General features: G+C 46.2%; 1 protein-coding gene across 5 annotated transcripts in view; it reads right to left on the reverse strand.

The window, feature by feature from the left end:
• The window catches only part of LHFPL2 (LHFPL tetraspan subfamily member 2), a 166,793-nt gene that overhangs the window by 13,037 nt on the left and 125,861 nt on the right, over positions 1–27,895 (reverse strand). For 4 of the 5 annotated variants that reach the window (XM_045496457.1, XM_045496467.1, XM_045496430.1 and 1 more), the window contains one exon: positions 13,377–14,010. In XM_045496457.1, the coding sequence (XP_045352413.1) occupies positions 13,377–13,806 (430 nt within the window). In that variant the 5' untranslated portion in view covers positions 13,807–14,010. Of the gene's footprint in view, positions 1–13,376; positions 14,011–14,174; positions 14,195–27,895 lie in introns of those variants that run through there. The other variant, XM_045496449.1, reaches the window with a different exon arrangement.

A 27,895-nucleotide genomic window follows, 5' to 3' on the forward strand; every position in this document is an offset into this window, starting at 1 on the left:
TTTTTTTTCCAACGTTTATTTATTTTTGGGACAGAAAGAGACAGAGCATGAACGGGGGAGGGGCAGAGAGAGAGGGAGACACAGAACCGGAAACAGGCTCCAGGCTCTGAGCCATCAGCCCAGAGCCTGACGCGGGGCTCGAACTCCCGGACCGCGAGATCGTGACCTGGCTGAAGTCGGACGCTTAACCGACTGCGCCACCCAGGCGCCCCTTGACAAGTTTTTTAAATGGTTGGAAGAAAAGCTTCAGTCAATAACGTGGATCTCTGGTGTTGGTAATTTTGGCCAACACAACAGCCATACTTACTAATGAAACCCACACAAGGTCCAAACCACGGTACTGGCCTTTTACTTGACTGCAGGCAAGGAAAACCTCCTTTCTAGCTATAGAAAATGATGTTCTTTGGGAGAACACAAAGAAAAGGGTATTAAGCCAATTAAATGTAACAGATTTTCAGTTATCTAGCAGTTAGCCTTAGTTTAGCCTCAAAACTCTGAAACTGTTTCCAACAATGGCTGGCTGCAGTGAGGACAGCTAAAAAGACAGCGAAGCTGTGGCTGACTTGTGGGAACTTTCCAAGACACCAGAGGGGAGGGAATCAGTGCAGGGATAAGGGAAGTTCAGGAAAAATGGCAGGTGACAGAAGGCAGAGGGATACAAGGGTAAATGAAGGAGGTGGACCATGGCAGTTTGCAAAGAGGTAAGGGTGGTACCTAGAAGCAGCATAAGTCTGGAGAATGTAAAGACCGACAGAAGGTGCCAGAATTGAAGGCAGAGAACACAGAACTGCTCTTTAGCCCAGGAAAAGGCTCCCCCCAGCCCCCACCTCATCAGCAGCCCAGAAGGCAGGGTCACATGTTAGCATCTGATGTGTGTGGTGTGCATTCCAGGAGAGAAATACCATGTTGAGTTATTTACCTCTAAGTCTGGAACCATCATGTGGTACAACAACTGATGTACAGGGTGATTTACAACAAACCTAGGGATGCTGGTTAACATTTACCTGGATGTTTAGCTCTCTCTTCTGTCTAAATTTGAATTCTTCCCCAAATCATCTTTCATGCTGACAGGCGGAAGTCATTTTGGCCATCCTTAATGGCTATTTGTAGGTCATCAACTGTTACTAGGTGAAGACACTTCTCTTTTACAGTACCCCAAGGCAAACATACATCATGAAGAAGGCACACTGTATCAGACCATCTCCAGTTCCCACCCATTGAATCTGTCATCAAGCTTATTCTTTTTTTCTAAACAATTTTTTTAATGTTTATTTATTTTTGAGAGAGAGAGAGAGAGACAGAGTGTGAGCAGGGGAGGGTCACAGAATTAGGGATACAGAATCTGAAGTAGGCTCCAGGCTCTGAGTTGTCACCACAGAGCCTGATGCGGGGCTTGAACCCACGAACCATGAGATCATGACCTGAGCCGAAGTCAGACGCTCCACCAACTGAGCCACCCAGGAGCCCCTGTCATCAAGCTATTCTTACCCCAATCATCAGGGTATGAACCTGTATACTTCTCATGTGCAGGGACTGTGCGAGACATTTCTGTACTGATTGCTCTCAGTAACGATACAAGGCTTCACTAGGTTCTTTCTACTGTTTTAAGAAAGAAGAAAAGTAAGTTTGTTGTTTTTAAATTTTAGAGCATTTGAGCAAGGGAGAGGGACAGAGGGAGAGAGCAAGAGAGCAAGAGAATCTTAAGGAGGCTCCACACTCAGCATGGAGCCTGACCTGTGGCTGGATCCCACGACCCTGGGATTGTGACATGGCCTGAAATCAAGACTGAGCCACCTAGGTGCCCCAAAGTGTACTTTTTATTTAACAATTTTAGCTATGAAATTTTAAGGTGCCAGTATAGGGTTAACCAACTATCTGGAAAACTATCTAGAACAAGGGTAGTAAAAAAGAGAAGTCTTAACTCTGACATAATATGCATTTGTCCCATAAAAGAACAGTATTGGTTTTGGCTCAGATGGACTCCCATTCTATTGTAAACTTGTTAACAGCCCTAAGGAGTGTGGTCCCTTTTCCTTGGCTTCTGTGTCTCCATCCCTATCCCAAATCCACACTCAGTCCTTAAGCCATTTTCCTCTACACATGCTGTGTTCTTGACCCAACTTCACAAGTCGTTTGTTATTCCTGTTTTCTTTCTAGTCTTAACATTTTTTCCAGAACCTTTTGGAAAGGTCTTCTATGGCAAAATAGTAGATTCGAAGTAAAGATGACACGGAGCTAAAGCTATAAACACCCTCCCCATTTTACACATTCACAACTATAACTAAAGTTGGAAGTTTATACGGATGATTAGAACTTTTTAATAGGGCAACCAGGGGCACCTGGTTGGCTCAATCGCCTAAGGGTCCGACTTCAGCTCAGGTCATGATCTCACGGGGTCGTGGGTTTGAGCCCTGCATTGGGCTCTGGGCTGCCAGTGCGGAGCCTGCTTGGGATTCTCTCTCTCTCCCTCTCTCTGCCCCTTCCCCATGTGTGCTCTCTCTCTCTCTCAAACATAAATAAACTTAAAAAAAAAATAACAGTGACAAGCATTAATGCTCATTGAGCATTATAATGTGCCAGGCACTGGTGAAGCATTTTAACTCATTTAGTCCTTCTAACAATCTTCGGAGGTTGGCGCTATTATCATTTGATGGATGAGGAAACGGAAGCATGTGGGGTTAAATTAAGTAGGGTTACACAGCTAATGAGTGGTGGGGCTGGGACTCCAATCCAGGCAATATGGCTCCAGAGTCCACTCCTGAGCCCTCGTGCTAGACTACTGCTGCTGCTTCACTGCAAACCAGAGATTAGCTTCTGAAACAAAAGCGTGTGTCCAGCTGAAGAGGGGAGACTCATATGGCTGGCTTCCTTATACCTACAAGAGGTTAGAGAGCAGATGATGAGGAACACATATCAAGTGAGAGAACCACAGGAGTGTTGTGAGGGGGTGGTGGGGAGAGGGAGACTGCACCAAAAGGTGAGGACAGGCTAATTTGCTAACCGTACGGCAAGACAACCAAAAGGTAAAGAAGTTCCATCCACAGGACTTTCTCTTCCATTACAGTCTGAGTATCACCAACCTCCTTACTGCCATATAGATGCCACCTGGGAACGGCTGTCCCTGGCCAGAGAAGCTTCTAGGAGGAAAACCTAGTGACCAAGTGAGAACAATTTCAAGTCTGTGGTGATGTCCTCTTCTGAAGGTGTGGAACACCTGTGTGAGAAAACTGCAAGCAAAACATAAACCCCATTGGACTAGAGGGGAAAAATGTAAGCCATAGAATTCATACACATTTTTGTCTTTGCTCTGAGATTCTGTATGATTGGGGACCATCTAAAACTGCATATCCACCCATAACAATGTCATCCACAAGAAAACATGTCCTACGTTCTTCCCAGGACAGCCGATTAGACAAAACACAGCACCTAGAGCATTTTCAGACCCCAAATTACATCCTCCTCCAGCAGGTCAGCCACTGTTAACCATCTCACCCCCTTCGGGTGGCTTTTCTTAATCCACAGAATATGGCTGATGATCTTTGTCTCTCTTGACCTCCTCCTCCTCCATCATTGTGCCATTGTCTCTGCATCATAGGCTTAGGCTAACCATGTGTTGGTGAGAGATCTGCTTGTCTCGGTGTCTACAGGACTGGGATATTGCCCTCAATCTTAGGCATCAGGCTCTCATAAAATCTTGCTTAGCACAAGTGCAAACACCAGGATGGTGGCTCCCAGGACCCTTCTTTCCACCCAAGGAGAGTTTTGCTCCCATGCCTCCCAAGTTCCAAAGCTAACTAGCAATGGTATTCCAGCCTGCTTGACTTCTCAGATTCCAGGCCACTATCCTCAGTTCCAAAATGTCAAGTTAGCCATTCAGAGTCAGGGACATTTGAATAGTATTTATAAACAAGTAAGTATTAGTTATAAGGCAAATCAAAGATTTCTGCCCAAGAACTGCCACCTTTGGTTAACCTATACCTTTGAAATCACTTTGCCCATTAAGGTTTTTCAAGTTCTCAATGAAAATGTATTCAAAAGCCAAAACAGAATTTGGTTTTGGTGCTTGCCGGGTCTGAAATGATTCTTTAGTTCTCCAGGTGATGGCTCCATTAATTATTTATGCCTTGTCTGGGCGGGCAGAGGTCATGTCAGGATGGGGCTCAGTAGCACTGGTAAACACTTTACTCATTCTCAAATATCTAGAAACTTATAGCTGTGTTAGTACAGATCATAACACAGATCATGTTTTTATCAGTGAACATACATTTACTGAGGCCCATTCTGAGTAGTAGAACTAGAACTGTGAAAAAGACACAATCTAAACCCTTTAACATTCTTGAAGAGTGTTGCCCACACTTCTGGACCTCACACACTAGTATAATAGCCAGAAAAGTTACTGGAAGGCCAATATTTTTATTTTGCCAATATAAGGACACTGAAAATAACCACAATCTTCTTTCCTCATCGTTGCATAAAGGAAAGGATATTTTCACACAAAAACAGTGAAGGATGTAATCTGACAATGAAGGACAGTTCTATAAATTGAATACATGCAGCTCTAAGAAATCTTACTACACTGTCCTTATCTTTCTCGTTTTTGCTGTGCACCTTTTGCAGTGGAAACCTTCGCACAGAGTGGACCAGGATTCACTCAAAGGCAGTAACTGCTGGGCAAGAGGCCCATCTGAGGAGAGGGAAGGGAGGTGGAGAGGGTCCTGTGTCAGGCTGGGGACACCTTTCTAAAAAGCAAGTAATAGGTTCAAGAGTAAAGAGGCTCTTTCAAATTTCTCTCTTTGGAATCCAAAATCTAAAATTGTTTTTACTGCAGTGAATTTTAAAATGTCAGGAGTTTATGGACAAACCAGACTAGGCTCAACTCTTATATTTAATAACTCTGCTTTGATAGCCAGGTCAGGAACTGGAGGTCAAAGTGTTCACGGGTAATGAAAGGGTTTTTGACTGATGACCACAGTGTCTTTGTAATGCAGATTATGTCTACATGTCATCTTCCTACAGGATTAATAACATTAGAGGTTTTTTCACCAAGATTTTCTGAAGGGAAGGAGAAGAAAAGGATCAGGTGTCAATTTTTTTAAAAAGCTCTATTAAGACTCCCACCATCTCCCAGAAGGGTCTAGTACGGTACTTGTCTCCTACTAAAAACACTCCCATGGAATTATAATTAGCAAGAAAAACACTTTTCCAGGGTGGGGGGTGGACAGCGGATGACAGAGCAACATAAAGGGAATTCTTTGGAAGACCATCAGAGCATAGTTGTCACAAAGAGGCTTTACAACCAAGGCCCCAGAGGAAGTTTCTGTTATAATTATTCAGAATTAATGACCACCAATTAAGAATTGTCTGATGCCCTTAGACTATATGGAGAAACAATCTATAAGAAAGATGCACTTTCCCTCATGTTGAACCCTCCTTGAAGTCTTTCTCAGCAATGATTCATATTTATATGCAAATTACTTCACCAATTTCTAAAGCCTTAACTCTTAAAATGCATCCTAACAAACACAGGTAAAGAAGAATTTACTCAGATTATTCCTTCCTGTGAATTACTGATACAGTTTTACTTTCATTCTAAGTGAGAAGCTATTTTTAAACTATTTACATGCAACTGGGAAAAATTTATGAAATATTTTCTTGATAAATTATTCATCCAACATGCAGGATTAAGAAAGAGCTCCTGTTTGGGGCACCTGGGTGGCTCAGTCAGTTGAGCCTCTGACTCTTGGTTTAGGCTCAAGTCATAATCCCAGGGTCATGGCATCACCCCCGGCCCCACCCTCCCTCCCTGAACATGGAGCCTGCTTGAGATACTCTCTCTCCCTCTGCCCCTCTCCCCTGCTTGCACATTCTGTCTCTCTTAAAAAAAAAAAAAAAAAAAAAAAAAGGAAAAAAAAAGTTCCTGTTCGACTATAACGAAATTATACTGATCATTCAAAATAAACTTCCAAAATAAAATGCAGTGTATAGCAGAGTAAAAGACACTTTAAAAAATGTTGAGCTATGAAATTTTTAGGATAATAAGTAAATCTCTTGCCTGCTAAAGTTCTTAGGGTCCAGATCATGTTAAATAGTTCCTACAGGGAAGCACACATCATCTTTTCAACACTAGGGCCCTGAGGTTAGCCTCAAAACTCTCAACACATAGCAACTGTGCATTTTGTGTTAAATAAAGTTTTTAATATTGGCTTCATGTCCTATGTTTGAGATTTCATTGGTACTGGGGGCTGTCTTTTAAAAAAGAGACTGATTCCTGGACATTTAATAACACTACTGGAGAGACTGTATACAGTAACTGAGCTCATAAATAATGGCTGACTATGCCATAGCACAGCATCAGAGGAGATGCAGATTACTTTTCAAGTGGCAATGCAGCCTAGAAAACCATCACTGCATTAAGCTCTTAAAACAGAGTACCTGAACTGCTCATGTAAATATTCAGAGCCATACTTAACGTGATTATTTGTTAATGGAGTTTGAACATACAGCATCCATGCCTCCATGATAATTTACATCTGTAATTAAGTGGTTGCCATGGCAAACGCCTTTCCACATTTTATATATGCATATCAATTGCTATATCTGAATTTTAAGAGAATTTGCAATTTTCTTCCAGACCTTCCAACTGATTTTAACTTTTTTTAATGTTTACTTATTTTTGAGAGAGACAGGAGCACGAGCAGTGGAGGGGCAGAGAGAAAGGGAGACAAAGAATCTGAAGTAGGCTCCAGGTTCTGAGCTGTCAGCAGAGAGCCCAATGTGAGGCTTGAACCCAGGAGCCATGAGATCATGACCTGAGCTGAAGTCGGATGCTCAACCGACTGAGCCACCCAGGTGCCCCTAGTTCCATCTCATTCTTAAGATTTCAGCTAAGATGTTGTTTTCCCTGGGAAGCCATCCCTGACTCAAAAACCTCTGTGTTAACAGTGCTTCAAACTTGCCTGTTTTCCCATTATGTACTCGGGCAGGATCCTATACATTCTTCAAAAACAGATCCCAGTTCCTAGATTTATTCAAATTAGGTGTCTGCTTGGTCCACTGCTTTTAGGGAATAGTTTTTTGGTTTTTTTTTTTTTTTTTGGTCTTTTTTTGCTTGTTTTCTGTATCTAACAATATGGTTGAGTTCTCTGTTCCCTTTACACACACACACACACACACACACACACACACACACACACATTTTGCTTATCTAGGGTACAGTTTGTAAAACAAAGACTAATATGGCTGGGGATCAGAAACTCAAAAAACTGTAGACCTGGTCTTTGCACTTACTAGGCATCCCATAAAAGCTCCTTGAATTGAAATTTAATTCTACCCTGCTGTAGAACATTTCGCATTCTTCAGTTTTCACCAAGGGATTACCAGAGATTGATGAATGAGTACATATGTCACAATCGATGGTTTTCTTAAATTGTTTCAGACATAGAGCTGCTAGACCCAACCTCTGGCACTTTCTGTCTGGAGAGCCAGAATGGAGAGCCTCCTTTTGATGGCCAGAAGCTTCCAGTGCCTTGTTCTAAGAAGGAAAAGCAGGGGATGCTTCCTCTATTTTCCTCATGCCTTTTCTTTGAGGTTATTCTGAAGTTGGATAATCGGGGTCACACTACTTTCGTGGAGAAAGCCAGGTTAATTTTTCAGGTGTGAAACTATGGGACAAGGTCTCTGTGAGAGCCAGGAATCGCTTCCCCTCTCCCTATGCTTTCTAAGTCCCCGTTCTTATTTTTCTCCTCTCCAATGGCTGATCTTTTTGGCCCAGAAGTGAATGGGTAGAGCACGGGATAAGTCAGAATGGATGCTGAGATTGGGGTGAGTCATGGTTATCTTCTTGATGCTAAGGTTACTGTTCACCCTGTGAAAAATAACCGTGGGAATACCAAATCCTAGCTAATGATCATGGTATATTTTAGATGCCTATCCATACTTGCACATCCATTCTGATTTACGACAAAGCAATTCCACAAGCAGCAAAGGTAAAACCCTCTACTTGTCTGCTCTCACCGATTCTTCTTTTACTCCTTTCCCTTTTTTCATATCGTCCTCCTTCATCCTCAGTCACTGCTCATTTCCCAGAAAGCTGAGCCTGCACCCCCAGGTGCTGAGCCATGGCAACAGAGAGCGACTCCCATGAGCACACCCTCTATGCCAGCCCAGCGCAGGCAGAGGTCAGCCCCACAGCCATCTATCTGGTCAGACTGGTGGGGCAGCTTGCTGAGGCGATCCTATAGGACTGAAATGGATGTAGACAGACAGAGGGCTACGGGAGTACAGAGCGTGAGGGCCGACCAGACACAAAGGAGCAAACAAGCAGATGAGGGAAGACTGAAAAGACAGCAGGCAGCCAGGCCCCGCAGCTCATGTGCTAGTCCAACCCTCACGGCGACGCCAGTGGAACGGTCCAAGCCAGTGCAAGTGAGCCAAATCCTGAGCTCATTTTAATGGCTTCTGTCCCAAACCTGAGTCACTGGGGATTCCATGGACTTCCAAGAGAGCCCTCCATGCGTTTCTAAAAACAAACCACTCGATGCTGTCATGGAAAACCTGGATCTTTGCGTTCTATGGTTTCATTATGGATTACATCCAGGTCACAACCTAAGGAAGACAAGCTGGCAGCAACGACCTGCCGGCTGCGTGCCCAGCCTTTGTAATCAATCCCAGAGGACGAGGGCCTGATGTGTGCTGCTGGCTCTGCCAAACAAGCCCTCACCTAGGGACATGCAGTCGGCCTGTGAGTTACTCTGTGGGGGGAGCCTGCAAAGGCACCTGCAGTCAAGGCTCCATTGCTCGAAGCGGACGCCAGAAAGGGAAGGAACTAGAGACTGTGTGTGTCTGCGGAAAGAGGAGGAGAAGTTCTTGGTTTTCCTGTCAATTCAACTGCTATCTCCTGCTTAAAAAGAAAAAAGAAGGAAAAAAAAAAAGCCCCAAGAACACCCGTAGTCACACCAATGCTGCAGGACTGCTCTACACTCTCTTCAGCCCTGATACAGGCAGGCTAGGAATGGGCCAGGGAGCGGCCCTATACGACACGGTCATGTTGGACTGCGAGAGAACAAGGTCAATTCTGAGGACTAAAGTAAATACCACTATTCCTTAAGATGCAGCATTTCTAGGGGGCACCTCGGTGGCTCAGTCGATTTTAAGCGTCCGACTCTTGGTTTCGGCTCAGGTCATGATCTCACGGTTCGTGGGTTCAAGCCCCACTTCAGGCTCTGTGCTGGCAGTGCAGAGCCTGCTTGGGATTCTCTTTTTCTCCCTCTCTCTCTGCCCCCTCCACACTGCGTTTCTCTCAGTCTCAAAATAAAATAAATAAATAAAAGAATACTTAAAAAAAAAAAAAAAAGGCAGCATTTCTAGGAAACATAAAAAAATACTAAAACCTGCCAAGAAAGCAGACACACTTTAGTAGCCAAAGAACTACCACTTATTATTTACCGTGTGCCAACTGTGCTTAAGCCTTTCTTCTCATATATTATCTAATTTCATCCACAAAACAACCCTGAGGGTTGTACTACCATTATACCCATTTTATAAGTGAGAAAAAAGGTTGAGAGAATGAGGTACATCACTAGACATTTCACAGCCACTGTAAGGGAGGTCAGGACTGACCCAGGAGCAGGTGAGGCTTGACGTGTAATCGCTGCTGGGACTGGAAAACTGAACACCAAGGGCATCTGTGCATAGGGATTTCGGAGGTGTCAGATTGGTGCCCACCAGTAGGCTAGACCTTGAAGGCAAATCCTGTATCTGGGTTAACTTAATAGTCAATACGTGTATTTGATAGTTATTTTTAAGTAAATGAGATTTTAAGATTTCCACTGAGACAGCAAATTCTTTCACACCCAATTCTAAGTTCAAAATCTCTAGATTTTGATGATTTATGTTACACTTTCTATAGGCAATGAGGCCACACAAACCTAAGGCCTGTTTATTCTTTAAAATTAGTCGTAACAAAGGAACACGCTTACAACAGCTTGTCATTTTTCTTCTAGTTATATTTTACGAAAGTGTCACTTTTGCCAAAACAAAAGTTGTAAGGACAAACACGGTGTGAGTCGATTTCCCAAGAATGCTTCTGTTGCCCTGGCAACAGCTCCTTTCTCACCGTTTGTTCCAACATCACATAGATCCAGGGCTGAGAAACGGGTTGTGGGGAGGGGAAAGACTGATGCTCACAGCTGCAACAAGTCCTTGGCTGAGGCTGGGGCTGGGGCTGAGCAGATGCTATCACATACTGGCTGACAGGAGAGAAAGCAAGTCAGCGGTTTCAGACAAGGGGGGGGGGGCAACTTTCTCAGCTGTAGATTCAAGGACCATGGCTGCCGTGGATGCCGCCTTGAACTACCTGGTAGAGACCTCCACGAGGAAGGGAAGAGCCCACTGAGCATCCCTTACAGATGTGCCGCCTGCCCCGAAACATGAGGGAGTCGCCTGCTGAGTGCTTGGTCCATCTTACCCGTGATTTCTGCTCCAAGAGGGGCGCTGCCATGCTGGCAGGAGAAAACAAACTACTTCCTGTACTTCAGTTCTTAGCCTTAGATCGGTAGGCCCTGGAGAGGTAGTCTGACTACACAGGAATCCCGGCCGCTTGCCAATTCCAATTTTTAAGTAATTTCAGACTTTCTGGGGTGCTCTGTGTATGCACGGGGAACATAAGCAATAAAGATGGGGAGAAAGTTCTCTTAGAAAATCTAGACTTTGGGAATTGGACAGGTGACAAACAGACTAACACCTCAGGTATGCTCCTACTTCCTTCTTTTCAACCATCCTTCCCAGAGGCCTGACACAGCCAGAAAGAGAAAAGTCAGGAGTAGTTAACTGGAGTGTATGAATAATACCTAAGATACGTACTGGTCTTTGTGCCAAAATGAATCTTCTTGCCATCTATGTGAAATAGCTAACAAGAGCACCAAAAGATGTGTTGGACCAACCCTCATTCTTAGAGATCAAATTTGCTGGACTAACACCTTATTAAAAACTGCACGTAAACAGTAAGACTGAAAGGGTATCTACAGGTTGCTTCTGAATGAGTGTAAAAGACAGCTTGTGGTGTTACTCCCTCCCCCCCTCCAAGAGGCCCCACTCGTACTATAAATGGCCACTGATTTGCTAGAAGGCACTAAGTTTCTCAGGATGAAAAGCATTCTTAGGGATGATAAGCCAGGAGTTTTGCCTGCATACCAGTGCTTCGATAAAATTCAGAGTAAAGGTATGAATCATCAAGGATGAGGAAGCACAACATAGTAAGGAAAATTTACGCAGAAATCCACTTCTCCGGTCAACCAGGGCGCTTAGCCAGGATTAATGAATTGTGTATGCTGCCTTCCCTTCATCTACATGTTTATTCTGGCTTTTCAAAAGCCTTTGGTAAGAGTTCTCAGCAAAAGTTTTAAGATATACACGGCATATATGCACATGTGTGCACTGCCTGAGGCACTGTGTGTCCCACGGCAGTAAAGGAGGGGCATTTCTCTGACAAGAAAAGATGAATCTGATTTAACATTTCTGGGAGGTGAAACACCAAGCTGAAGGGGATAAACTGCAGATTCCAGAAGTGAATCAAAAAGGGGATAATGAGCTTCACAGAATCAAAAATCGAAGATAAGGTCATATTTTCCAATCTCCCTATTTTTTTTGTTAAAATTTTTAATGTCTATTTATTTTTGAGAGAGAAAGAGAGAGAGAAAGCATGAGAGGGAGAGGGACAGAGAGAGACAGAGACACAGAATTCGGAACAGGCTCCCAGCTCTGAGCTATCAGCACTGAGCCCACCGCGGGGCTCGAACTCACAAGCTGTGAGATCATGACCTGAGCCAAGCTGGCTGCTTAACCAACTGAGCCACCCAGGCAGCCTGCAATCTCCCTGATTTTGAGAAGAGGAATGCAAAAGTCCAGCAAGGTGGCACATTGATCTCAAGCAAAACTGAGAATCAGAATCCTGATCTCCCAAATTCTGTGAGTGCGTAGGAGTGCCTGAGTCATTCGTGGTAAGGCTATTCCTCTCAGATCAAGAGATGAAGGCCTTGAGAGTATCCCCCAACGCAGGCAGATCAGGACTGGGGAGCAGGTCGTCTATTTATTTCTCTAGGCCCCTTATCTACCAACCTCCACACACACATATATACGTGGGCTCCTCTAAGATAGGAGAAACAGAAAACATGAACTTATCAGTTGTTTGGAACCTAACTGTTGTCTGATCTGCTGATTTGGAAGCCAGCCCTGCTGAGCTCAATTAGGCAGACTAGAGTTAATTCAGTTGGGGTCTGTTTCTTTACAGGCCTGGACACCAGGCTCCGTGTTTCTCTTCACCGTCCAAGAGTCCCACATACAAAGCTTTAGGATTTGCTGGGGGATGAGTCACCTGTGCACTTCAGTTAGGGTTGCAGGTGGATTACTGTTCTCCTGTTAGAGATCAGATTAATAAATTCTTTGGTTGTAATCGTTCAAAAAGTGATTTTTTTTTTCCCTGAAAAGTCAAAGCACGACTCTATTCCTTTAGTTCCTCGAGGATGTCTGCAAACTGCCACATCTGTGTCTACGTGTGTGAATTTCTGCCAACCAGAACAAAGCCCTTGAGCCTAGACAGACAGATTGACACCCTCTCCGTTCAGGATCCACCTTTCAAACCTTTACGGGAAAGGCTATGAAAGTGCTAGTGGGCATTGAAGTTTTCTCGCAGCTCACAGCTGCCCCTCTGGGATCACTTTTCTTTCCACCAGTTTCTAACAAGCTCATTAGTGAGAAATTCCCTGAAAGTGGAACACTTAGTTTGTATTTTCTGATCCGAACGCAGAGAACGTTCTGTCAGGCTCCAGGAGACAGACAATTTAAACCAGAACATTATTAAACACAGAGCAGCTGATACTAATTCCTTCCCAGCCTGCAGCTTCTCCTCCTAAAGCTGAAATCATCCTGCGGTTGGGGATGGGGCTGGGCGGGTGGCAGGACCAGGCTCACTGCCTTGGAACGAACGCCCCACACTCACATTCCTTCCCAGCACAGAGCGCCTGCTGCAGGTGGGCCTCTCACACCATGTTTCCAAAAGGGGATGCACTGATGTGGAAAGCATGCTTTTAATTTTACGGGAAAAGCAAAAACCAGGAGAAGTTACTCAAACAAAATCCAACGGCTTAGAACCCAAGGAAATAAGCAATGAAGAAATACGTGAAATAAAGAACAGGGGACAGTGTAACAGGGAAACGGGAGCGATGAGGGGAGCACACGCCTGTTGCGCGGGAACACTCTTTACACAGCAAATCTGGACAGAAGCCGGTCTTCAAAACGGGCAGGAAAGGAATGCGGCAGGGGGTGCGCGGCACATGCGATGCCCGGTGCCCGGGTCCCCTCCCTCTTCCCTGCACGCTTACCTGCGATTCCTTGCAGCAGCCCGCAGACGTTGAAAATACTTTTCTTCATGATGCTCTGCACACACATGGTGAAGACGGACACCAAGGCCACCGTGCAGAGAATGAAGATGCCCACGGCCAAGAAAATAGCCGTGGCCTGCCAGAAGCCACTGGCGATCTCGCCGAAGTTCTCCGCGTAGGGCCCGCACAGCGTCTCCCGCTGCACGTGCTGCACGCCCGGGTTGCGGATGCAGCGGGCATAGATGCCCAAGGTCGGGTGGTAGGGCTCCGACGAGCCTCCGCTCTGGTCGTCGGGCGCGGCGCCGCTGCGACTCTTGGCTTTTCCAATCAGCCAGTCGGCGCTCATGAAGGCGATGAGCTCTGCAAAAGCCACCACAATACTCAGGAGGGTCCAGAGCATCGAGCGACAGGTGACAATAACATGACACATATTGATGTTCCAGGCGGAAAAGTCAGGAGTCCACGGGGTGAATAATAAAAGCAGGCCGGGGGGGAAGGAGGCTCAGGCGGCCGCAGAACGAAGTCGCTGCTCCGGGCGCTCACTCCCACAGCCTGGGGCTCCCTCTGGCCGGCCTGTGGCAGCGCGGGCCGGGGCCGTCATGCTGCCATGTCAGAGCTCCGAGCGCGGCCTCACCTACGGGAGGGAAGGGAGGAGGGGGGTTAGCAGCGCCCAGGCTCCGCCCCGCGGCGGCGCCGCCAGCAGACTCGCGGGTCCCGGAGCCCCAGTGCGCTGGCCAAGAGGCTGCTCCCGCGCGGCCGCCCTTCCCCGCCCTCCCCGGCCGGTGCCGCCACTCCGACCTCCATCCTCCGACAAAACCCAGCTGTGGCCGATCCGGGGCCGGAGCCGCCGTTCGCAGCGCACTTACTGGTTTTCTTTGTTTCCAGTTGTCCCTTCCCGTGCTCTCGCACCGCGCTGGTTCCCTTATCTCCGGGCAGCACAACTCCAGGCCAGTGCCCGTTCCCGCACCCACCCCAGGCGCACCCTTTGGCACAGGAGCTCGTGCCCGAGCTGCTGCACCCTTGGGATGTGTGGCTCCTGCTCCGTCATCTCTCACTCGAAAACGTCAAACAGCAGGGAGATCCAGCAACAACTAGATGGGACTTCCAGTCAACCTTGCCAACAGACTGGCTATGTTTTTATAGAGCTTACGGGACCCTCTGCCTGCTGTCTTGGTACTAAATGAGCTAAGTTTTGACAAACTTGCACCAAAAGATTTTGGTTAAAGATAGAGAGTAGCAACACCCACTTGTATTGCTGGGAATCAAATTAGTAGCACAGACACAAGAGTATCAGCTTCATAGGTGCATGAGGATACAAAAGGAAACAATGCTCTGAAAAATTACAAAACACTGCTCCCCAAACTTATTTTTATTCATTTCTCACAGGGTGATTTCTGCACAAAAAAAAAACTACACTAATTAAAACTCAAGAAGAAGAAAAGAAAACCTTGAAGAGTTCATGACTTACTCATTTGGGGAAATTATTCAAAACAGAGGCATGAATGACCACTGACTAAGTGTCATTACCACTGAGTGGACTTGTTGACAACAGAAACTTGCGTATGAAGAATGTGTTCCTTGAACTGTCCCAATTCATCCCATGCGCCTCTGCCTGAGCTTTGATTCACCCCAGGTCTGCAACTCAACATGCCCATTGTTTCTGGTCTCACAAGGGCTCATTCTGTTCCCAGGGACAAATGGCTTCATAACCAGAGGGCTTTGCTCTAACAGCCCAAACCTCTTTCAGAGGGGCCTGAACCCTGAAACAGGGTACAGTGCTCATCGGCAGCCCCATCTGCTACCCCTTCTCCAAGGTCAGAAAGAATCGCACAGTTCACATCTGACATCTGGGTGCAAGGCTCTGTTCTGAGTGATGAGATCTTATTAACTGAGGTCACGTCAACTGCACAAGAACCACAAAGAGCCCTCTGGCATGCTGGCAGTGGGGTGGGGCCAGGAGATGATGAAGAGGAAGGCAAGTGGGGAAAGAAGGAAGCCCAGAGTCAAAGCTTCAAAGCTTCTACACCATGCTGGTTAACAAGGTGTAGTGACAGAGAACTACTTATCTCATAAAACACAGTACTTTTAAAAATCCTCAGGTCATTGCAGTTACACAAGATGCTGTTTGGGGAAATTACCTAGCACAGTACTAAAAACACAAGCCATTAATGACTGTCAGTGTGTGTGTGTGTGTGTGTGTGTGTGTGTGTGTGTGTGTGTGTGTAACGCAGCTCTCCTGAGCGCTGGGGAAGGGAGAAGTGCGTTTCACCCCAAAAGTTTTGGAGTCCATCAGGTCTGGGTTCCAAAAACAGCCCTGCCACCAACTGGCCATGTGGATGCCTAGTTCTCAGAGCTGCAGCTTTCCTCACCTACATGGAAACAGTAAGGTACCCCGCTTCACAGTATTGCTTCGAGAAACTATCAAGAATCTGTTAGACCTCAGGGTCTGGCAGAATAAACACTCACTCAATAGCAACTCCTTTCCCTTAGAAGCCTTTCCTCCGACATGGAGGACACCGATCAGATAACAATTTAACTGCTGGAAGTGCTCTGCCCATCACAGAAACTTGGCTATTTACACACAATCAAAGATTAAGCACAGGCTATTTAGAGACGGAGGAGGTCACTCCTGTCAGCCTCCCCCGTGGGCTTCTTGGGAGGGTCTTGGTCTTCCTACTTCCCCACTGCCTACCCTGCTGCCAAACTCAACTAAAATGAAATAAATTAGCATGAGGCCAGAGCAGAATCTACTCCCACTCGTTGATCTCACCCCCACTCGACCCCAAATACCACCACAGAGAAATGCCTTTTGAGAAAAGAGTTACCAACACAAAAAAGCTTTGGGGGAGATTGTTTAGAATGAAACAATCATTGTGAATGAGAACAAGAAACAAGCCCCTGATGACTCCCGGAGGCCCCATGAGCTGCACCCACCTGCCCGCCCGCCAGGCTCACAGATGCTTTGAATCAACAGGTGGAAAGCCAGCCCATGAGGAGAAGACGAGGCTTCTACAAAGTCTTTCCATTTGATTAGACAACTAGCTCACTGATGTGCCAGCTGATCTCAATCCCTGCTCCTCTTCTGTTTAATGGGAAAATTTCAATGTGAATATAAAACCTCTATGTGTTTGTCCTCTTGCAGAGCCTCAGGACTCTGCTGCAACCTCCCAGGTGACCTGGATTGTAATGAACGTGCCAAATGTCCACTGTGCTGGTCAGCAAACTTGGCTCAGAGTCAGGCCCGCAATCAGACTGCTATTTCTGAAGAGAAAGGATGTGAAACTTTGGGAGAACAGAAAGCGGCACATTCAGGCTTAGCAAACGGTCCACGCCACATTTAGGGCGGAATTATTTAGGGAGCCATGTGCTTAAGTTTACAAAACATAGTTCTCTGTCCATCCATGCCACAACAATCCCCTATCTACTGCACCAAATTCTCACACCCATGCCAGCGTGGCTGGAATGAGGCTTTTATTCTTTTGTTTGGAATAGGAGATAACATGCTTTGGTCTCTCCAGCCAAGTTTGCTAATTACTACTATAAGTAGAATAGCCATGCTACGCACGGCTGACTGACTGGCTTTCCTGTGCATCCAAGAAAAGTCCTCAGGTCGATGGCACAACGGACAATCTGGAAAGGCATCAAGTCTGTGCTCTGTACAGCGTCCCAGTTTGGTCATGTCACATGTGCAAGGACAGGCACCTGCTGGGACAAAATCCACAGCAAAGGGGAAACAGATCCTCCTTGTAGATCTTGTTAACTGTCGGGATTCCAGCACAGAGCTCCTCAATATGCTATCCACTGCTATTCCCTGTAATCCCTGCTCCTCCAAAACTCATTTAATTGACATTCCATGTAAAAGTCTTCTCTCCATAGGCCACTAAGCACATTTCCACTCCAGAACGGCTGAGTTTACCATCATTTCCCTGATGGTCATGGATAATCTGGACGGTCCTCTGACTTTTTGGAAATGATGCTATGATTATCACAAAGGCCCACAGAGTAAAGCCTCCTAGCAAGCAATAAGAAGAAAACAAAAACAACCAAAAAGAGAATCCTGCAGAAACCTACAGTAACCTGCAGCAATATTACAGTCAGAATGCAGAGCAAGGGGAAACTGATTAATGGTTTGGCTATGGGAGTCACATAATATATATATATATTATAATATATACACACAGCCCTCCTATGTATAAACTTTTTCAATTTTTTTTTTTTTTTTTTTTTTTTGAGAGAGAGAGCATGAGTAGGGGCAGGGAGGTGGGGACAGAGAGAGGAGAGAGAATCCCAAGCAGGCTCTGCACTGTCAGCACAGAGCCCAATATGGGGCTCGATCTCACAAATCATGAGATCATGATGCAAGCCAAGATCAAGAGTCAGACACTTAACCAACTGAGCCAGGTGCCTCAGAGCCCTCATCTTTAAAACAAGGGTGAAGTTAGTAAGCTGAGCCCAGCTGGGTTTGTACCTTCCACCACAGGGTCCGGTCTTTCGCAGCTTCCTGCTGTCAGTAAGAAGGGAAGAAGGTAGGGGTGAAGCAAGATCGCCCTGGGCCGGCTGGTCAGGAAACCACAACAGAAATGAAGGAGCCGAGGGAAAGGACTTCACTGCGAGGCGCACATCACCAGAGCATGCCCCCGTTACTAGAGCAGCAAAGGCCAGGACAGAGTTTTGCTTGCTCACCCTGGTTCTCTTTTGCTACTTTATTATGGAAATCGTCAAACAGAGATACAAGCTGAAAAGAACAGACTATGAACATTCAGATTCAACGCCAGTATACAGCCTCACTCTACCACTCGGCCTTTTTCTTCCTGAGCCATGTGAAAACAAGCCACAGATATCTTGACACTTGAACCCTAAATACTGTAATACACTTCCTAAAAATAAAGACATTTTCCTACAAAACCTCAATAAAATTAACACACCCCAAAAAACTGACAATACCTCCCTTATATCCAAAGCCTAGTGCACACTCAAATTTCCCTATCCTGCCCCATTTTTTACAGCTGTTTTCTTAAAACCATGACTCAGTCAAGACTCATGCGCTGCATTTGGCTTTGTGTCTGTAGTTTCTTTTAGTAAAAAATAGTCCTTTCACCTCTAACCCTGTTTGCATTGTTTCCCTTGACACTGACTTTTTTTTTTTTTTTTTTTTGAGGATACCAGGCCATTTGTATTGTAGAATACCCAACAATGTAGATTTGTCTATATCCTCATGCTGTCATTTAAAGTTGTTCTCTATCCCCTGCTTTATAGAAACGAGGTTAAATCTAAAGGCTAGTTTAGAATCACCTTAAATATTTTGGTGAGACTTCTTTGTAGGTGATGCCGTATTTGTTATTCCCACTATATCACATTTGGGAGGAACAATATTGAGCTATACCTCAGAATCAGAATAATTTTATACATATATGGACATACATGAATATGTACGTGTGTGTGTGTATCTTTATACACATACATATATAGAAAGCAAGACAGACAGGGGCACCTGGGTGGCTCAGTCACTTAGGTGTCTGACTCTTGGTGTCGGCCCAGGTCGTGATCTCGCGGTTTCATGAGTTTGAGTCCCACAGTGGGCTTCTCACTGGCGGTGCGGGGCCTGCTTGGTGTTCTCTGTCTCCCTCTCTCTCTCTGCCCTCCCCCCACTTTTGCTGTCTCTGTCTCTCTCAACATAATTTAAAAAATAAACTTAAAAAAAAAAAGACAGACAGACAACGTACCCAGGGTCCTCTCTGGCCCTGAACAACCAGAATTCTGATGAGGGAGCACACAAAAGCCTGGCTGGGTGAGCTCTGTATGTTTCAGAGAGCTCCTTGGGTGAGTTCTGAAGCCACTGCTGAGAAGCCCTGTCTTAAAAAATGCTATCCCAGCCATCCCAGAAGGTTAAAGCTCTTTACCAAAGGGATTTTACTTCTAAGAAATATTTGCTGTATTTCTTTGAAATGGAAACACATTTTATATACTACTTATGAAAACACAGAAATATCTGCAAACCTGGGGAGTAAGACACAACTCTGAAAAGCCCTTTCCAAGAGGATTGACTTGAGCCAACAGAGCCTGGGTTTTGCATGAAAGAAGGAGGGGGCATCTTTCCTCTAACTTCAGAGCGCTCCCTCTCAAAAAGAACAGATCTGGGCTCCCTGAAGCTTCCCTCCGGCCTTGCTCTCTTCCTACCACCCCTGCCCTCAGCCAGTCTGGAGGGAGCATCAGGTGCTGGCAATGCCAGGTTGAGCAGAGGCCACTAAACTGTGAGAGTGTCTTAAGAGCTTTGTACACGGACTCAAGATCCAATCTCAGCTCTGCCACTAAATAGCTGTGTGTCCTGGGGCAGGCTATTTAGATTTAACCTCCGCCAGCCTCAGTTTCCTCATCTGCAAAAAAAGAAAGCAACATCTTCTTCCAAAGGCGGCCATGAGGATTAAAGGAGATGGCATATGGAGAATAATCAGCATATCTTCCCGTTCATTGCGCTTAACATACGTTAGCTATTATTAATCATTGTCATGTGATTAAATGATAACACATCATCATATGAATCACATGATCATATGACTACGTAATAAATTTACTACAGTGACCCATGTGACCCAAAGAATCAATACACTTCCCAGCAGATTGTATTTTGCTCCCACGTCACTGTTGGTTTCCCTGGCAATATGGTCTCCATCCCAGTGTCTTCTGGAAGCCTAAGAGGATTAGGTGAGTAGAGTTTATGAGCTTTTGCCTTCCGTAAGTTGGAAAGTCCCTCTAGGGACTGCCTCTTGGGTGGTCCCTGGACCACCTTCCACCTCCTAGAGGGAGATGTAGGCCACCTGTTTTAAAAACCCTAAGTTCCTGATCCCCACACACTGAATCAAACCTTCTGGAGGTGTTACCAGAAACTGTTTTTAACAAACCCCCAGGTGATTCCTTACACAGTAAAGTCTAAGACTCCACTGGGAGCAAGCCTTACACTCGGTGAGGTCGCTGGTATCTTGGAGCTGGGGAAGGGGCCAAAGAGAAGAGGTCAGGAAGAGCTTGGCCTGGCTCATTAGGATAGAGCCAGATGACCTGTCCTTGGCACAGCTCATGGCGTCACAGACGTCTCTGGAACATGATTCTGCAGGGACAGAAGCTGCTTCCCCGTTCACATGTTGTCCAATGGTCCTTGCATTCACAGCGCGAATGAGCTCAAACATTCAGGACCTTCTCTTCAGAGCACAAAAGCAGCTCGCAGAATGGATGGATAGTGCCGGTACAAAAAGATCGGCACTTGGCATGACTTAAAAAAAACAGTTGGGGGCACCTGGGTGGCTCAGTCAGTTAAGTGTCCAACTTTGGCTCAGGTCATGATCTCATGGTCCATGAGTCTGAGCCCCACATCGGTCTCTGTGCTATCAATGCAGAACCTGCTTCGGATCCTCTGTCCCCCTGTCTCTCTGCCCCTCCCCCACTGGTTCTGTCTCTTTCTCGCTCTCGCTCTTGCTCTCAAAAATAAAATAAAATAAACTTAAAAAAAAAAAAAGGCAGCTACCAAAGGAGGTTTTGCAAACTCTCATTTGCCCTGGCCGCCCCCTCAAAAACACAGATTACGGAAATGTAAACATCTTGACAATATTTAAGAAGAGGGCCCAAATGCTCTAAGAATTCTATTGTTCTTGGAGTTATAGTCTCAACACGCTCAAATCCTCCAGGATATTGCCACCCTCCTTTCCTCACTACCTCCTCCAGCTCAGCTCTGACCCCACTGGGAAAAGTCACACTGTGATTCTCAACAGGGACGATTTTGCTCCCTCCCCCTTGCAGATGGCACGTGGTAATGTCTGGAGACATTCTAAGGTGGTCACAACGTGGGGCGGGGGGGGGGGGGGGGGCGGGAATGTGTGCTGCTGGCATGTTGTGGGCCAAAGATGCTGCTAACCAGCCTGCGGTGCACAGGCCAGGCCCACAAAAGGGGCAATGTCAGCAGTGTTAACAGTGAGAATCCTTTTCTAGAGGCTTCCTGCATATAGAACAACGTTTACATTTTATTTATTTATTTATTTTTCAATGTTTATTTATTTTTGGGACAGAGAGAGACAGAGCATGAACGGGGGAGGGGCAGAGAGAGAGGGAGACACAGAATCGGAAACAGGCTCCAGGCTCTGAGCCATCAGCCCAGAGCCCGACGCGGGGCTCGAACTCACGGACCGAGAGATCGTGACCTGGCTGAAGTCGGACGCTTAACCGACTGCGCCACCCAGGCGCCCCAACAACGTTTACATTTGTAGGCACAACATGACACAGATTGCTAATGCCTGTAGTATTTACAAAGGTCTATTCTAATGAGTAAGCCATGTTCTACAATCTGGATGGGTAGTCACAGTATTAACTACCTTACTTAATTTTTGGCTGTTTTTCTGAATTTTTGTTTAAGGTCCATGCGAGTCTGTGTGCCCAAGATGGCAAGCTGACAGGACATGGATTCCAACTTGCCAGAGGGAACACACTCAGGGACAGTGCCCTTGACCCTGCCTTTCCTGGGGCCCTGACAGTTTGTTTGGACAACATACAAAAGCCAGCTATTGTTTTCAGTCAGCTCTATTCTGCAAATTGCAAAATAGGGCGCCCAGGTTATTAAGAGCAGGAAGCCGTTTGCTGCTTTCTTTACCTCCCTGAAGGTCTCGGACTACCTCAGAAAACTTTAAGTTTGACCACATGGCCCTAACTTGTGTCAAATCCCCCTGGTCCAGAGGCGGGCTGTCCACTCAGCCCATGCTCAGGTGGCCACTCCAAATGCCAGGAAATCTCAAGGAACTTCCCAAGAAGCCCTGGGTAGTGTTCAAACATTCCAGTTACTACCTGACCCCACCCTGGCTTCCTCTACAAGTCGCCTTCCTCTCCAGCCGGACCTCTCAGCAGCCTCCGCTGCCTGAGGGATCCCCCAGGGCAGCAAGGACCCCGCCCCTCCAAAAGCAACTGAACAAGCCTTTTTTTTTTTTTTCCTAGGCTTGGAGCACCCAGTGATCTCTTGTTCACTGTCAAGCTTGCCCCTTAATTCCCTGCTCCTGGCCAGTCACACAGTTCCTTCTTCAACGTTTATTTATTTTTTGGGACAGAGAGAGACAGAGCATGAACGGGGGAGGGGCAGAGAGAGAGGGAGACACAGAATCGGAAACAGGCTCCAGGCTCCGAGCCATCAGCCCAGAGCCCGACGCGGGGCTCGAACCCACGGACCGCGAGATCGTGACCTGGCTGAAGTCGGACGCTTAACCGACTGCGCCACCCAGGCGCCTCACACAGTTCCTTCTTGATGCCCGCTTTCACTCCTCTGTATCCAGTCCATCTGCTTGCCAAGCACCCATTTCTAGAGATGGACTTTTACACTTTTTCCCAGAGGCGTCAGAACCCACAGGGAGCTGGTCTACTTGCCTGGTCCTATTTTCTAGATGATCTATTCTTTAAGATTTCTGAAGTCCACCAAACTTATTTCATAACTTTTTCCTTGCACAAACCTCATCATCTAAAAAGTTTTAGAAGCCAAGTCTTTCTATACTTGTCTTCTACTCTATCAAACAGGAGGGAATGAAGAACCAATCTCATGAAGTCTGTTCTAGCTCACATCCTATAAGCCAGGGGCCATATGCTTATGCCCTGAACATACTGTGGGGTCCAAATGTTTTTGATTTGTTTCAATGGAATTAGAACTTGAATTTCAAGAGTTGCCTTTTTATGTCACTATGGTACATAATTTTAAACTGAAGGTGTTTTTCAAGATCATAATGAATTCTGTGATAACAGGCAAAATACAAGTCTTAAAGTGAGTCTCGTTAGTTTTGTCACGATCAATGAGAAAGTAGAGTGTTTTCATGGAGAAAAGTAACAAAGTTTGGAGAACAGAAAGCTCAGGAGAACTTATACATAAAAATCAAGATATATAACTTCCTTCTTCCTGAACGCCCAATGAACACGAGAGACTCCAAGTGGCCTCTGTTTAAGTGCCTCAACTCTGAGAATAAATAACCCTTAGGGAACAGGCTTCTGGCTTGTCTAAGTGGACAGCTGGACAGCTTCTCCCAGCACCGGGGAGCACAGGCATTCATTCTTATAGCAACTGCAGGCTTTCTAGTCCTTTCCATACACAGGCTGGAAGAATCACTGCTGTTCACAAGATACAATGCCATCGGCCAGGTTCCCTTCCAACAGCTTAAGAAAAACCAAACATGATAAATGGAGAGGATTATGCCATCTGTTACTTCTGAGTCTCTCACACAAACTCATAAACCAGCAGAAAGCCCAAGAATCAACTAGAACAAGAGTCTCATTCTGACTAGAAGCTTCTGTGAAAGCTTTTGTGGAAGACTGTATTATTCCCTCAAACATACTGTCTCTCCTTGCAGGAGGGTTCTATTTTTCTACCCTGTAGACATCAAGCCCGACTACAGGACTGGCTTTGGCCAATGTGAGAAGTGACACGTGCCACTTCTAAGCAGAAGAGTTCATGAGCCGGTGCCTTATTCTCCAGCTCCCTTATGTCTCCCACGAGATCAAAAAGATCCCAGACAGAGGCCGCCCCATCGGCCTGGGTCCCTGACAACGCAAAGCGGGGGCCCTTGATCCCTGATAAACATGCAGTGTGGGCAAAAAAACCAAACGTGTTACTGCCGGTGCTGAAACTGTAGGGTCACAGCACGACCTGACCTCTTCCAACGGCAGTGCTCCCGCTGGGATCCGAGTGCCTGCCTGTCCTGACTCTCTTTGGCACCAGGTTAAATTCTACTTCACCATCCTCTACCACACCCGTGCCAAAGAACTTTCTGAGATTAAACAATGATAAATGAGAAACGTTAAAGCTTGGCAACTATCTCAGAAGTACTCACTGTACAATTCAGTGAGGTAAGCTGCTACGATACCGATCTTCCTCTCAATATATTTATCTTAGGGTTAATAAATGGAAGTACTAAGACAGAAGAAAAATTCCCTTTTGAATAAATGCAGACACTTACAAAGTGACTCAGAGGGCCAGCCTGAAGAATCACTTCCACATCAGGCGCTTCTCTGAGGTCTCTCACCCCAGAGCCCTGACTCACTTGGAGCTGCCTCAGCTTTCCCTTCCCTGCTTCTATTTCTTCCACCCTTGGGGTGGCTCCAGCCATCTTCCACTGCCTCCGGCTGGGACCACAGCTAGGAAGTCTGCTCCCTTAGCACAGGGGACCTCTGACCTTTGCCTGAGGGGAAAGCTGGGCCACAGCAGCATTTTTTTTTTAATGTTTACTTATTTTGAGAGAGAAAGAGAAAATGAATGAATGGATGAATGAATGAGTCCCAAGTAGGTTTCACGCTCAGTGCAGGAGACCCTTACAGGACCAGCTGGTACCAGGTGTGGGCACAAAACCCAGGTGAGGGCTGCCCAGAGGCCTGTTTGCAACATGCATCAGGGCAGGTCTTTGCAAGGAACTGGAAACCATAGGGTTGGAGAGAGTGTATCAACTGACAGAGAGGACAAGAGACCCTTGAGGGCACTGGGCGGGGCAGGACTCAGACCCTGAGCTTCTGGCTGTGGAACAAGAAGTAATGGCCACCCAGAAGGCAGGACAGACAAAGGGGAGAGAGGGCAAAGTCAGTGATGCACGAGGTGGAAGCAGTGAGCCACAGGGCGACAGCCATGACCATACTTTAAATTCTTTCAGGTAATCTCTACCATGAGAATCAGAATATTCCCTCTAGGAATATGGTCACTTCAGAGATAGCAGCTGGGTGCAAACTGGTGGTTTCCAGGAGGAAGACTTTCAACAACTCATGAGAATATCTGTCACTTTAAAAATGAAGTTGTGGGGCTCCTGGGTGGCTCAGTTGGTTAAGCGTCTGACTCTTGATCTCAGGGTCATGAGTTCAAGCCCCACACTGGGCTCTGTGCTGGGTGTGAAGCCTACTTAAAAAAAAAAAAAACGAAGCTCTTGTTTTAATTTAGGTATTGTCTCTTTGTGAACCAAGTCTTTTTTTGTTGTTCTTAACAGCAATATGGTATCGTTTTATGAACTCAGTAAATAGTGCTAGACATAAACATTAATCTGGAAATAGTCACTGGTAGTTAAAAAACAGCAAAAACAGTTTTCCTTTCCTTGCACCCCCACTGGCCCTGAAAATCTCACCCATCAGTGTTATTGACACAAGAAAACAGGAGAGGTTAATGTTCAAGCCGGGCCTCGGTGCCAAGGTTCCACCAGCCGCTAAGCAGGTGATGGGTGTGAGCAGAAGTGCCACAGAAACCTCATCCTAGAGGCCAAGGGGACAGGCCAGCTACATGACTCAGAGGAGAGGTTCCCACCTGCTGATGCAACCTTCACCCAGGAACTTCCCGAAGGGCACAGGGCAGGAGCAGCTCACCACGGCAGCAAACTTCACCCAGAATCCCCTTGAAACAAGCACAGCACAAAGCTGCCAGCCGCCGTCCACTTTGCTTGCAGAGCTCTCTGTGGAGTGATGTATTTCTAAATTCCCACTAAAGGTTATTATTAGTGAACCGGGCCTAAAGATGCAAGACAGCTCCTATCTTTAGAAACCAAGAGGCTAATAATGTTGGATTTACCCTGAGACGAAGACATTACTCACCCTCTTTTCAAACCTTTTATATTCTCACGGAAGTCACTTCTGTTTCTAACCAGTATTGCTAAGCAGAATTTTACCTTTTGTCATGTTTACTTATTTATTTTCAGAGAGAGAGAGACACCATGTGAGCAAAAGTGAGTGGGGGAGGCACAGAGAGGGAGAGAGAGGATCCCATGCAGGCTCCATCCTCAGTGTAGAGCCCAATGTGGGGCTTGATCCCACAACCAGGATATGAACTGAGCCCAAATCAAGAGTCAGATGCTTAACGGACTGAGCCACCCAGGCGCCCCGGCGGTAGAATTTTAAAAAGTTTTTGAATGAGGTAAAGAAAAGGGCCAAAATCTGTTGTAGAGTATACTCCTATTTCTAAGGGCAACCCTGAAATGTTCAAACTCGTTTTTTTATTACTTTGCTCACATCGATACTGGCTTTTTGCAACTGAAGACACAACCTGCCGCCTACAGTCTGAGCCACCCTGTCCTGTGTGCACACACTTCCTGAATGCCAGTGGGCTCGGAGAAGGAACTGACATCAGCCTAAAGCTTTATGCACCGAACACACATGCAATAAGGAATAGAAAGTACAAGGCGGGTGTTCACAAACATGGCTCTTTATAACTCCATGTATCAGAAATCTCCCCTCTCGGGGTGCCTGGATGGCGCAGTCGGTTAAGCGTCCGACTTCAGCCAGGTCACGATCTCACGGTCCGGTAGTTCGAGGCCTGCGCTGGGCTCTGGGCTGATGGCTCAGAGCCTGGAGCCTGTTTCCGATTCTGTGTCTCCCTTCTCTCTGCCCCTCCCCCGTTCATGCTCTGTCTCTCTCTGTCCCAAAAATAAGTAAACGTTGGAAAAAAAAAAATAAAAAAAAAAAAACTCCCCTCTCTAGAGCCTTCCTCCTCTTGTCCGTTTAAGACCTATGAATTATACTGTGTGATCAGGAATGTGCACACATGTACATATTTGTAACATTGGATTTTTTTAAACATCTAAAAAATCAGCAAGACAGATTTACATACTGCCTCCACATCCAGGTCATTAAACACTATCCATTTCATTGATTTCATAGCCAGCCATCAAGCTATCCAGCATTTGTCAACGTTCCCTAATGAGAATGCCAAATTCAAAACCATAAGCAGGTTTAAACTGTCTTCATTTATTAACTAGAGGAATTCCCCAGATATTTAGAATTCAAACTGTTTTGAAAACAGATGGGCTTAAGCGTAGCTCCCATAGGGATGCGCGCTCTTCGAGGAAAAGTGTGCTCAATATACAGCTGCCAGCAGCTTCTGATAGTTGCAAAGACAGAGAAGTCCTCAAATGCAGGCAACAGCCTCGGCCTGTATTACCGAACTGGCCCAGTGACGGAGGAACGCGCCCGTGGCGGCGGTCCAATGAGCTTCCTGCACTGCAGCCTAGATGGAGTCAATGCAGACTCAAAGTTCAAGATGGTCAGAGAAAACCCCCTGTTTTGGAAGTCTGAACCCTTGTACTTGATCATATGATCTAGTACTTTCTTTCTGGAAACAGGGATTTATTGTTACGGTTTCTAACAATAGGAAGGCACAGTGAACAGAGATAAAGTTCAACTGGATGTCTCAGGAAAGAGAGAATGTGTCAGAGGGCCAGGCTGCTTAAAAACAAAGGGAAAAGTGCTCTTCTATGAGAAGAGACGCCCCAACCCTCTGTTCCCAGCTTCTCCCCTGTAAGGGCTGATAGACAAGGTTGGCAAAGAGGAAGCCTGTCCTGGTTTACACACATCCAGTGCTGTGGGCTCCAAGCGCCACACTGGGCTCCTGCCACCCTCCTCCCCAGCACGTGCCCGCTGGAGTGTATGACTCACTGAGAACCCACATGGCTCGGTAAGAGAAAGGTGCTAGGCAAGAAAGCCTGGGGGAATCCGTGGGGGAAAAAAAAAAATTAACTGTATCTGGCTGGGTAAGAAAATGGAGC

The sequence above is a fragment of the Leopardus geoffroyi genome, chromosome A1 (assembly GCF_018350155.1).
Source record: "Leopardus geoffroyi isolate Oge1 chromosome A1, O.geoffroyi_Oge1_pat1.0, whole genome shotgun sequence".
NCBI classification, from domain to species: Eukaryota; Metazoa; Chordata; class Mammalia; order Carnivora; family Felidae; genus Leopardus; species Leopardus geoffroyi.